Here is a 13,556-nt window from a genome sequence, read left to right as displayed (position 1 = left end):
TCAAGTATAGTATTTCAAGTTCTCTCTGCAATCTATCTAAAACTTACAAAAATTCTATTAGTAATTTCTTGTTATCAAAGAGGTTGAGACGAGACATGCATAAGACTTACAGAAAACTAGGTATTATTCAACTTGTATTAGAACAATCTGCCAGCAATGTGTCATATTCTTCTACAAAACAAAATTGTTATTGTCTTCTCAGAAAATAGGATAATATGAAAGAGTACCAAAGAATTAACAAGAGATTAATAGAAGTGAACTGATAAGAGTTAAGACTACTGATTTACGAAGAAAAACATACTTATACAGAGGATCCAAATGCAGAAAAATAGGAATAAGCATTACAATAGAATTCTTACAAACACAGGAAAATAGGAACAATAATTAAAATTGAATTGATAATCACATCAAAAGGTCCAAACCAATTCAAGTTTATCCAATACTGTATATAATACAAAATTCTATTCTGAAAGCACATTAGAGACAAAAATGCAATATATACTCATGTCATGAAACACAGTTTATATATAATATTGAGTAATACTTCTTTTTTTAAAAAATTTTTCTTAGTTTTTTGACATGTTTTGATTAAATGGAGTAGGTCTTTTTTCCATTCTCTCTCTTGGTGGAATGATCATTCCCATATTATAATGAACAATATATAAGAACATATTGCTTTATAAGAATCCTACAACTGATAGAAAAAAATTGCTAACCTTATTTTATAAAGATTAATATTTTGCTGGTGAGAGGGTGGCATCTTTAAGGAATTCCCTATTTATTAGGATAAATGTGCATAGACAACCTATGATATAATGTAAATAGATTCAAAATGAAATCAAATCATAGGTGGGCTAGTAATTTTTTTCTGTTATATTTGGTTTTAACAGATTGAAATCATTTCTAATGATTGGGATCAAAGCATGGATATAAATAAATTTCTAAAAATAGAAATTTCAGGCATAGAGGGAAATAAGTAAAATTATTTTGGTTAAGTATGCTCATTAGAGAGGTTGAACTGTGCAAAGATGAATGGTAATCTTATTTCTCAATTTAACTCTATGGTAGGCAATATCACTAGTAATCTTTATCTCTCTCGACCTATGATATCTTACACTAACAATTCAACTCTACTAAGCATAGAACTTATTAGTAATCTTTAAGTGTGTCCATATCATCTCAATTTATTCTCTCTCAAATTTTATTAGCATTGAAGCTATGGATAATTGCTCTAAAATACAAATATTGTCTACTTTCTTCCTTCTAGTAACTCCATGCATCCATCTTAATATTTCTATCTTTGCCACATCAATCTTTTTGACTTTATGCTAAAGCCAAGTATATTCATCTGCTCAAAAAAACTATTCCCGCATATTCTGTTAAGTTGCCACACGTAAATGTCAAATTTAGATAATATCTAATATTTGTTACAGGAAGATTTACAGATTATGTTCATTGCAGGACAGGGCAGATCCTCATTCACCAATCTAGTTACTTTCCTGAAGAATATCTAAAAAAAACTTAGCATCCATACAAGTAATCTAAAGTAACGCAGTTGACTAGCATAACATTAATTGTGATAATAATTCCCTAATCCCTCATGCTTCTTGTTCGTCATTTCTAGATCTGTGGACATTGTCCACAGACTCATCTATCCGATCATGATAATATGAAGAAGAAACTGAAAGATGAATATTTAATCTGATAATGAATGATCTACTGAGAATTAATAATAGATCCGGAAGTAATCTACCTTGGTAGTCCGCCTTGTCGGAAACGATCCACCGCCCCTCAAACGACTCGTCAAAGGACTTGTAGAACAGCTAGATCAAACACGACAAATCACTTCCTACATCTCAGCAACAACAATACTGGAAGAAGGAAGCAAAGGAAAAAAAAAAAGAAAGGCAAACTACCGAATCCGACACCCAAATCTGGAGGAAACAGGACACGATTAGCAGCAAGAGAAATGGGGCGACCGTCCTTTTGCCGGTCATAGTGCGACCTCGGATGGGGATCTGAGAGATGAGATTCCCATCCCTCAGAAGTCAACATATACAGGTGCTAGGCTTTTCCAAGGTAGTGAGAGAAGCAATTCATAATCAACAGGACAACAACAACTTAAATCAAAATTCAGTCTTTCCACATTCCAAATTCTTCACCTAGAAAATGTTCTTATATGGATTTACAAACCAATATCCTTCCGATGTGCATTAAATCAACATAAAAAATTATTTTTTTCCAACTGTAAAAGAACAATTAAACTGAGAGTTTGAAGTTGGGAAACAAGAAAAAAATAGGTAGAACAAGCGGCGCGTACCTTGACATTAGAGTGCTGGAAGTAGATGAAGAAGCAATATCCAATGACAATTCCCGTCGACAACCCCAGGCCGAACCCGCACAGCCCCAACACCACATCGACGAATGCCATCTTCCGCTCTAAACTCCAACCCCTTCGCATCAAGAACCACAGCATCAATAAGAAAAAAAAGAATTAAGAAGACACTAAAATCGTGGGAGTAAACACATTGCTATAATTATCAAACCACAGAGTCAAAAACAAAAAAAAAAATGGAGGAAATGTTAAACTAAAATATCAATACCAGTAAAGACCCTTCCAAGCAACGCCAGCAATCTTGTTAATGATATCGATCAAATGAAAGATAAAAAGAAAGAAAGAGGCTAACCCCTATTCGCCCTTTCCCTCTTTCCCCCGCACATTTTGTTCCTTGCTAGTTGGGGGATTTGGTGGAGGAATAATGCAATGCTTATGCCAGGGAAGGAAAGTTGGGATCGAATGCTCTTTCTTGTCGTCCACTGTTCTGCCCCGCGCCATCAAGAAGCTGGCCTTCCTCCAAGCCAAGGAAAAGGGAATAAGTTCACCGTCGCCGTCCACATTGCCGTCGAGAGATCCATTGCTCGTCTTTCAAATGATAACTCTTAAAAGGAGGATGCGGAGGATTAGGGTTTCGATTTATGGTGGACGAGGAGAAGCCCAAAAGAAAGCGCGCTAAGAAAGTCCGTCAGAATTTTGGTTTATAGACACCGGGTTTTAAAAACCGCGGTTAAAATCGGTGTCTATTAATGAAAAAAAAGCACTCATAGACATCGGCTAAAAAAATCGATGTCTATGAGCGAAAATCTACGCTCATAGACACTGGTTTTTGGAAAAACCGATGTAAAATATTCAAAGACATCGATTTTTGCTTAAAATCATTGTTGTTCCACTGATGTCTATGAGGGTTTTTCTTATAGTGACACCACATCTAGAGCTTCACACACGAAAATTCAGTAGAATAGAATGTCATCAAAAGAATCCAAAATACTTTTGAATCAATTTCTAAGCAAAACACACTAAAATCTCAGCTAGCCCAAAGCAATAGAACACTTCAAGTTAAACCCACAAATCCGCAGTAAAACAGTGTAACATAACCCCATCGAATGACCTACCTTCCAAAACAAAACTGAATAACACTGCACCCTGCCAGATCAACCTCATGAGGAAATCCACTAGAATATTTCCAGAAATATCGAAAACTTTACAGAGAAGCAGAACAGCAATCATCCAAACTCGAACTACCAAGAAGCTATCCATAAATTTCAGCAGCTCTAAGGAGGAGCAAAAACAGTAATGCACATAACTTAATCCACTAAGAACCTGCTCATAAATTCTGGAAACTTAAGGAGAAACAAAACAACTATTCAATCCATTGTAGGAAACTGAGAGGAACCACGCGATGACCCAAAACCAAGCAAGTGCAAGCAGATACATCACGGAAACACCAAACACAACTCAATCAAGTAGTAAATCATGAAATCCTTGCACCCAACTCAAATCCAATCAAAGCATGTTTCCTCCAAAGGTTCATCAGGAACAAAAATAGCAAACCGACCACTGTACAAGAACATAGAACCATCCTCAAATCGCCTTTCAAAACCAAGCTCTAGTGATCTCTGAGACCCACTCCAACGAGAAATTCTTTACCATCATCTACATCAAGAGCAAACACAGAAATCTCACCTCCATACCAGATTCCAGAATGCATCACAAAAGTCACAGAATTAAGTAGAAGAACAGGGCACCTCAACAATATTAGAATAATTGGCTTGCCTGTGTCAAAACTTCATTCAAACTCGGAACACCATAAAAAAAACATCTACCAATACCAGATCCGATTGGAAATCCAGAAAGCATCACCAGAGGAAACAGATTAGCACTAAGAACTCGGAGAAAAACTCATCCAGTCAATCGCACATCCTAGGCAAGCATTATCTTCCCCTAGATACCTACTCCTTTACCCATGGAACGCATACCAACATATGGAGATGTACCTGCCTCTCGTTTCCTTGCACATCCGCCGGTAATCCTCGCCCTGGCTTCCGCACCGACGGTTCTTCCCACCCAAGCCAAAAGTTCTCCGCGGATCTAACTGCAGGGTGCAAGGCTTGATCTGGGCTCGAGTCACTAGTGAGGTGCTCCGCTGATTTGGTGGAGCGACTGCGACGAGGTGAGCGCGCGATTGCGGGGAAGCCAGGCGTGGAGTCGGCGATTTCCCTTTTAGGGCTACAGTGGAGCTGTGCGGATCCTCTGGACCCGTTCTGCCCTGGTCCCCCCTGGACCACAAAGTCCATATAAATTGATACATCACGTGAGCGACACGTGCAGATCCAGCGCAGAAACACAGAAACGCACAACGCGTTTTCTCGCAGACGCGAAGCCCTAACCTTTCTGCTCGCGTTCCCAAACCTCCGCCGGCGGACCATCGCCATCCTCTCGCCCTCAGGAACGCTCCTCCTGTGATCTCCCAGCGCAAAACCCAGCCGGTCGAGACCTCCGTCGGCGACCACCTCCTGTGATCTCCCAGTGCAAAACCCAGCCGGCGACACCTCCGTCCGCGACGACCTCCTGCTCGCACCACGCAGGAAACGCACCACTGCCTCCTCCGAGCCAGTTCTCCTACTCCTCCGCAGAAAATGTATCAGCCGACGAAATCCACATAGTTTCAACCTCTGCCGCCGTTAGGGCTAAATTGCGGTACTGTTTCAAACTCTGCCACATAGCTTGTTGTCTTCTTCTTCAAGGTTAATTAAAATGCAAATTTTGCTACTGCTCAAATGCAAATTTTGCTACTGCTGGGTTATCAATTTTTGTGATTTTCCAATCTTTCTTTGGTTTGTACAATCTATAGTTTCATATGGAAGTTCTAGCTTGTTGTCTTTTGCTTGATGAAAGTCTAAACATCTTTGATGTCATCTTAACGCTGTACAATAAAATTTGTTATTAATGTGTTTGCAAAGTTTAGACAAAGCTTAAAAGTAATTTCATGCCCCTGGATTATTGCTTCATATGTTTGTTTGATGACTAAGAGGTATCTATACACCTCATATTTCAAGTATGGAAGTTCCAAGCTAGTTGAGTGTGTTATGTAACCATGAAACAAGACCAACTCACCTGATCATTTGTTTAGTTGAGTGTGTTATTTGCTCACTTGTAGATTACATGATAAGGGAGAAAGTGGAAGTTTCTGTGAGCGCCGTAATTCTTTGACAGAATTGAGACATTTTAAGTATGTTGGGGACGGTTGTTAGTTTTTCCGTCGAAATTTGTATGCTTTAGTCAAAATTATGTCTTTTTCATAAATTGTTGTTGTTTAGGTAAAACGAAAGAAATATCATGGCAGCCGGCTCTTCATCAGCATCATCTTTCACTCGACGACGCATGAACGACGAGCAATCTGAAGCTCCCCATATATTATGCTATTGTGAGTTACGAACTATTCTCCAGACTTCATGGACGGAATCCAACCCAGGACGGCGATTTTTTTCATGTCCAAATTTTAGAGTAAGTTTTCATTATACGAACATGGTGTTGTGAGTTTCTTAATTATTGAGTTTTGATTAAATTTATTTGAAATTCAGAAAAGAGGATGTGGCTTTTTCTTATGGCATGACCCAAAACCGTCAGAGAGAAGTAAGACAATTATTAATGAGTTGAAGAGGAATAATAAAAAATTAATGTTGCAGATTAGTGAATTGGAGAAAAGTGTTAGCTATGAGGGTGCTGTTGAATATAATGATGTTCTGGATGATGGGAACAACAATCATGTAATTATGCAGTTTAATGACGAAATACGTTCATTGAATAGGAAATTTACTGTTGCTATCGGTGTAGTTGTATGTACTTGGATTATGATGATGGGAATGTGGTTGATGTAACTTATTTTGTAATGTAACTTGACATTTTGATGTAACTCTAAGTGATGTAACTTGTTTTGTTATACAAAGTGAACTAGTTCTGTTATACTTGTTATAGTGGTTTGTTATGCATTTGTTAATTTGGAGTTATGAACCTTACTAATGAGACTTGGCTCAGTTAGTAGCATCCTATGACTAGTAGGGTAGTAACTCTTTGGTATCGAGCCCCAGAGTTGCTCTTGGGAGCCACAAACTACAGTGTGGGAATTTACTTGTGGAGTGCCGGTTGTATATTAGCAAACTTGATGGCTTGGAAGCCTATCATGCCAGGAGAGGACTAAGGTAGGTTTTTGAGTTGTTTGTTTATTTGGTTTTTGGCATAATATTTTTTAGTTGTTTTCAACAAAGGTTCTCAGTAGCTTTGATTGGACAATTGTAGAGCAATATGTCAAACTATATCATCTTAAAATTCTATGCACGGTAAAAATAAATATCGAACAAAGCATCATTGAATAAGGATGGAAAGGATTGAATGGTTAATTTGCTGGGGCTAATTTGCTGTTGCCACGTAAAATGAAGGCGTGATGTTTCTACTTTCTAAAATAAAGCATCAGTTTCTACTTTTTGATATTTCAGGTGTTTTAAACACAATGTTTTGGTTACCAAGTGTACATAAACCCACTAAGCTTTACTAAGAGCATGGTATCCACACAACAACAAAAAGGAACATAACTTGTTCAGACACGTTTCAAATCAGCAAGTAAACATGGTTAGTAACAATTTAAATCAAATGGCTATGCAGGTAAGACTGAAGCAAATACGCAACCCATATGGAGCTAACATTCGGTTCATTCAAAGCCATTAGTACAAATTATTATGTGGAAACATACTTTATTTCTAATCTAACATTCATGCATCACAGATGAAAATGTTATACTAGACACAGCCATCAATTAATTATGTGATATCACACTTTATTTCTAATTCAGCATTCAAGCATCAAATGGAAATGCTACACCAACCTTTTTACTAAACAAATGATCAGGTTAGTTGGTCTTGTTTCATGGTTACATAACACACTCAACTAGCATAAATCCATACTTGAAATATGAGGTGTACAGGTACCCTCTTAGTCATCAAACAAACATATGAAGCAATAATCCAGGGCAATTAACCTCATCGATCAGTCCAAACCTATCTTATATGGCCTAGCTTGCTACAAGCCAAGCTATTCCACTAAACAACTGCACTAAACATACATCCTAGCTTGCTCTCACTGTCAAGAGAGGGATAGAGCTAATGGAATTGATAAAAAACTGACAATGGAATCAGTAACACAGGAAACATTCGCCAAATACAGAATTTCTCATGGAACTTTTAATCTACAAGAACAACTATCATATCCAATTCCTATAGAAGATTTATGCACATAGTGAAAACACAAAACTTACAATACCAATTCTTGTGCAATATTTCTTACTCAGAATAGTCCATTACATTCTTCAAATATAGCTATATATATATACATCAAACCAGGATACATCAGGAATCATCAAATATAGCTAACAATATTTTCCCAACAAAATTGGGCACACAACTCCATTGCCAAAAGGGAGATGCAACAATTTAGAAAGTTATGTAAGAGTTCAATCTCAGCATTGTCTTCCTTTTAAGACTCCCAAAGCATTTGGAACCTGTCAAAAAAGGAAATCATATCAATAGATTAACTACCATTTTAAGTGCACATATAAATAGATATAGACACATACGAGATCGTTGATGTCTAAGGAGAGGAGGCCGCAGGAGGTGGTCCAGCAAACTGCACAAATGGGAATTGTACCTATAACAATAAACAAAAGATAGATTAGGCAGAAGTTAACATGTTACAGGGTCAGCAAGTTAACAAATGTTCACATCAGGCCTGTGAAAACCATACAAGATCAGCAAACATGTACTACTTTAAGGCCTATGTGAAACCAAACAAGATTGTCAGTTAAAAATCTGTAAACCATACTTTGCTAATTTCACAGACACTAAGCAAAATATACAAGTGACTCAACCAAATCAGTTAGCAAAATTTTAATCAGTCAATTTTTTAACAAGTTCTATTGTTAATAAAATGTATATATACCTGAGAAACTTGTGATGGCAATAATGGTGGCTCAGTCATATTGAAACTACCAATAGAGCTACCAATTGTTGGCACAGAATTTACAGGCTAAAACAAAAAAATAAAATACAATTTTAGATAGTTATAACATATATTATCTTAGATTAACAAAAGTAAAATAAACACTAACTTGATGATTGATCTGGTCATATTGTACGCTGGCCACGCTGGAAATAGTTTGATCTGCACCCTGTGTTATAAAAAAAACAATGTTTTAAGTTATTCAAATTTACCAACATATAATACCAAATAAACAAAATTTGTGAAGTTATGGAATAGAAACCATTACAATTGTTGAAACTTGGTTTGTTTTCCTCGCTGCTTTTATTTTCCTTGAAATCTTCTCTAACCCACCTTTCAACCTCTTACCTGACACCATTTTTTCCTCCATTTTAATCCCTTTCACTCCAGTATAGTTCCCTTCACCATAATCAAATTCCCAGGATGCTTGGCTCACGTTTGATTGTTGGACATTTGATTCATTAACTTATAACTTATCATCCACCATCTTACACAAGCTCAACATAGCATCTTTAACAAATTTGTTAGTGTCATCTCTTTCTGCTGTCTTGGTAACTAATTGAATATTCAACTCACACAACTCTTTGTATCGCATGTTTTGAATTAATTTTGGATCCAAACTGGCCATTGAATCATTTACTTCAAAATATCTAATTTTTGCTTTTCTTGTCCACCTTTTCAATACATACTCACTAGGAATCTTCATGATATTTTTCCATGTAAATATTTTCAGAATATGAGAACATAAAATTCCAGCAAATTCAAATTTTATACAGCTACACTCAATTTTTGCACACTTCTTATCAAGTATAACTATATGATGATTTCTCTTTTTGTGAGGAGTAACTTTATATTTTGTAAATGTATTAACATTCTCAAAAATTTCTAAACTAGAATCATGAGATAGGCACCACTCCTGTTAAAAACACTTGTATGCCTCAGGAGTATAAATTTCACTAGCATGCTTTAAAATCTCAATTGAAAACATTAAATATAGAACAGTTGTATTTGATCTGAAATCAGCTTTTAATTCTTCATATTGACGATCATCAAAGAGTCTTTGGAAGTGATTGAAGAAGTCTAAAAACTTATGTTTATAAGTGACATACTTTTTCACAATACTATTCATGCTCTCACTTCTTTGGGTTGTAGTCATATCCGCGCAAAATATTTGTCGTCCATTACCAAAGCTCATTTTTCCTTGATGTTGTACATGCGCCTCAACCAATCATTATCTTCAAGTGCACACTTTGCTAACATCATGTTCCATGCTGAAATAAAATCTTCCTATTCATCAAAATCATATATATATAAGACAAAATCTTTAATAAAGTCTCTAAACTGAGAAAAAACTTGACTCAAATGTATGACGGCATTTTGATAAATGTGCCAAATGCACAAACGATGATGTGTTTCAGGCCATCTGGAAGCTAATGCTTTTGTCATTGCTGCATCTTGATCTGTAAGAATAGTAGTTGGCTTTTTCTCACCCATAGCTCTAGTTAATGTATCAAACAACCACTCAAAAGTTAAACTGGTTTCATCATATAATAAAGCTGCACCAAAAAGTATGGATTGTTTATGATGATTAACACCTACAAACAACGCAATTGGTCGACCTTCATTGTTCTTTCTGTAGGTGGTGTCAAAGCAAACAACATCTCCAAAATTAACATAATCAGCTCTCATCTTAGCATCAGACCAAAAAATATTAGTAATCAAATCATCTTCATCAACTTGAATAGCATAAAAAAAATTCGGATCATCAAACTGCATTTTCTGCAAATACTCCAATACACCCCCTGTATCCCCAACTCTCATGTTTATTGTTCTTTTGGATCGCAAGTAGTTTTTGTAATCCTCTGGAATAAATCCTAGATTCTCCCTCCCACCTACTTGTCTCACCATAAGATCATGAGATGCTTTTGGGGGGATTCCCACATCACTTGCCATATCAATCTGTATCGCTGCAGAAGAAGATATATTTCTATGACTTCTATAGAGGTGTGTTTTATTTGGACTTGAGAGATAATGATTATGCTCTTTAACAAATTGCACCACAGTAAACTTGGTTTTTTTCCGAATGCTAATCTTCATTTTAGCCTCACAACCAAACCTTGTTTCATCACGACTTACTTTGATATAAAGATCTCGTTTGTCTTTTCCTCTTTTACCTTGGGCACAACAAAAAAAAACCCTATCAAGTAATTTGCCCGATTTATCCATATGGGTTTTACCTCTCCTTATGCCAAATCCAACCTTTTTAGCATATGTCAAATAAAATTGATATGCATCTTCTTCTGTTTCAAATTCTAGCCCCAGTTGTGGTATATCCAAATCTGTTTCAATGTTCAACCCTATAACAACACACAAACAAATAAAAATGTCTAAAAAGGAAAATTCGATATATTGAAGCTCAATACATTCCCAAAGATGAATCTTATTACCTTCATTAATAATATCAAAGTCACCTTCCCAACTATCTTCATTTCCTTCAAAATTCAAACGACGACAACTAGTAGATTCACCATCCATGATAATTACTTTGATCCTACCAAAAAAAATAAATTTTTTAATATTATATGTTAGGACTAAAAGAACAGTGACAAATTAGCTCTACAGTATAGTTATGGGTGTCTGGAAGTCACCATCTGCTCTATAGGAAATTAAGAATGTGACCATTAACAATGTTCGTATTTACAAATTGATCAGTTAGATTTAGTGGACAACATTCATCAAGCAAACATGTGACTTGAATTGCATCAAATAAGCATAAATGGGAAACACAAATTAAGCAATTCAATAGATACTTGATAGTTCAACATATTTAAACGTGCAGCTAAAGGGGAAGCAGTACCAAAATTTGCATTTGAGCAGTAGCAAAATTTGCATAGCTCTCAGTATGAAATTACTTTTAAGCTTTGTCTAAACTTTGCAAACACATTAATAACAAATTTTATTGTACAACATTAAGATGACATCAAAGATGTTTAGACTTTCATCAAGCAAAAGACAACAAGTTAGAACTTCCATATGAAACTATAGATTGTACAAACCAAAGAAAGATTGGAAAATCACAAAAATTGATAACCCAGCAGTAGCAAAATTTGCATTTGAGCAGTAGCAAAATTTGCATTTTAATTAACCTTGAAGAAGAAGACAACAAGCTATGTGGCAGAGGTTGAAACAGTACCGCAATTTAGCCCTAACGGCGGCAGAGGTTGAAACTATGTGGATTTCGTCGGCTGATACGTTTTCTGCGGAGGAGTAGGAGAACTGGCTCGGAGGAGGCAGTGGTGCGTTTCCTGCGTGGTGCGAGCAGGAGGTCGTCGCGGACGGAGGTGTCGCCGGCTGGGTTTTGCGCTGGGAGATCACAGGAGGTCGTCGCGGACGGAGGTGTCGCCGGCTGGGTTTTGCGCTGGGAGATCACAGGAGGAGCGTTCCTGAGGGCGAGAGGATGGCGACGGTCCGCCGGCGGAGGTTTGGGAGCGCGAGCAGAAAGGTTAGGGCTTCGCGTCTGCGAGAAAACGCGTTGTGCGTTTCTGTGTTTCTGCGCTGGATCTGCACGTTTCGCTCACGTGATGTATCAATTTATATGGACATTGTGGTCCAGGGGGGGACCAGGGCAGAACGGGTCCAGAGGATCCGCGCTGACAGTGGAGAACGAGATTCGAGTTGCATTTATATGTAGATCGCCTAGCCTACCTAGGATAATTAAAAGTAATTAGTGCCCTACTTAATAGGGTATCATATGTGCCCATCAATTTTTGACAATTCTTTCCCCCTTGAAATATGTCGTTCAAATTCATTTATATCCTCAAAATTCCTAAATTTTGTAGAATATTTTATAAGTTAATCCTTTACTTAGCACTTGCATGACCTTAGACATTTTCGTAAATAAATTCCTTAATTCCGTTCTTGGGTCCTTATGTTGACTTTGTGTCGTATGCATCCTGCTGTTGGGATTTTCGGGCCGCAAAAATCACTTTTTGCATTGCGAAAACCCCGAAATCCCGCCACCGGATCCATGCGAAGAAATAAAATTTACGTAAAACTTTGAGTACGAGTTTCTAGCCAAGATCTAAACTAGATCTACAAAGGAGAAGAGATTTACCCTTGATGCGATGCCCTTCGCTAGTCCCGCTCGTCCAAGGTTCGTCGGATCTCAAGAGTATCAAAGTAGATACTCCTCTATGTGTATCCACACAAGCAAGAGATGGAGAAACCAAACAAAAAGGTGTGCTAGCACCTTTGAATGGTTCGGCCAAGGTGGAGGAGAGGGAGAGAAGAGAGAACTTGAGGAAGAAGATGAGAGTTACACAAAAGAAATGAAACTCACCCCATGAATGAGTGGGCGGCCACATGAATGAGATTAATAACCTCCATGGAATACCAAGAGTCACAACTCTTGGTAACTCTCATGAGGTGGCATCCTACTTAAGCAATCATGATGATGTGGAGCATCATCATTGGCCCACTCTTTCCCAACTCACCAATGAGGTGGCAAATGGTCAAGCAAACTTGACCCTTCATTTTTCTCTCAAGTCAAGTCAAACTTGACCACTTCTCTCCCATGGTTGATCAAATCTAACCATTGGTTCAAGTCAATTTTAATTTAATGAATCTCTATTCATTGAATTAAATTGACTCAATGAGTCTAAGTCCAAATTAGACTCATCTAACACATGAACCAAATTGAGTCCAACTCAATTAGCCTAATTTGGATTACTCTTAATCCAATTTGGTTCATCACATGGACCTAATTCTTTAGGTTCATCAAATGAACCTAATCTCCATCTAATTTGCCTTTTGTGTGTGGCCCTATAGGTTTTTATAACATTGGCAATGCTCCTAAACTCATTTAGAAGCATAAGTAATGAGCGGTATCTAGCAACACATCATTACTACCCAAGTTATAAGAATGTTGTGATCCAACATCACCTTGTGACTACTAATTGTGACTCTTCACAATATATGACAAGTGTCCTTGTATCCTTGACATCTAGATTGATTAATGTGAGGCATAGACCGTGTCATCCTCTAATCAATCTAAATCTTGAATCCCAAGTAGACTCACTTAATCAAATGAGTTCAACATCTCATATTGACTCATTTGGGCATGGCCATGCACTTAGTGGTCTCACTCTATCAAGAATATCGATGTCTCTCC

The 13,556-nt window shown here is 37.2% G+C and overlaps 2 protein-coding genes and 1 long non-coding RNA gene across 3 annotated transcripts; all 3 read right to left on the bottom strand.

Annotated features, from left to right (window-relative positions):
- Nucleotides 1-384: 384 nt before the first annotated feature.
- LOC122055154 lies at nucleotides 385-5,059 on the bottom strand. The gene is made up of 7 exons (XM_042616537.1): nucleotides 5,040-5,059; nucleotides 4,748-4,957; nucleotides 4,333-4,614; nucleotides 2,321-2,453; nucleotides 1,917-2,018; nucleotides 1,754-1,823; nucleotides 385-1,651 (listed from the first exon to the last, which is right to left on the bottom strand). The coding sequence occupies exons 1-7, from the start codon at nucleotides 5,057-5,059 to the stop codon at nucleotides 1,599-1,601; spliced, it is 870 nt and encodes a 289-aa protein (XP_042472471.1). The 3' UTR covers nucleotides 385-1,598.
- Nucleotides 5,060-8,005: 2,946 nt separating this feature from the next.
- Nucleotides 8,006-8,719, bottom strand: LOC121968547. The gene is made up of 3 exons (XR_006108208.1): nucleotides 8,655-8,719; nucleotides 8,496-8,555; nucleotides 8,006-8,035 (listed from the first exon to the last, which is right to left on the bottom strand). It is a non-coding gene; the product is annotated as an uncharacterized LOC121968547 (long non-coding RNA).
- Nucleotides 8,720-9,577: 858 nt separating this feature from the next.
- Nucleotides 9,578-11,604, bottom strand: LOC122055153 (protein FAR1-RELATED SEQUENCE 5-like). Its single transcript, XM_042616536.1, has 4 exons — nucleotides 11,580-11,604; nucleotides 10,834-10,937; nucleotides 9,740-10,743; nucleotides 9,578-9,673 (listed from the first exon to the last, which is right to left on the bottom strand). The coding sequence occupies exons 2-4, from the start codon at nucleotides 10,919-10,921 to the stop codon at nucleotides 9,578-9,580; spliced, it is 1,188 nt and encodes a 395-aa protein (XP_042472470.1). The 5' UTR covers nucleotides 10,922-10,937; nucleotides 11,580-11,604.
- Nucleotides 11,605-13,556: the final 1,952 nt, after the last annotated feature.

This window comes from Zingiber officinale, chromosome 3B, assembly GCF_018446385.1.
Source record: "Zingiber officinale cultivar Zhangliang chromosome 3B, Zo_v1.1, whole genome shotgun sequence".
Taxonomy (NCBI): domain Eukaryota; kingdom Viridiplantae; phylum Streptophyta; class Magnoliopsida; order Zingiberales; family Zingiberaceae; genus Zingiber; species Zingiber officinale.
Note: the sequence above shows the minus strand (reverse complement) of the source record. Positions and strands in the feature narration are given on the sequence as shown.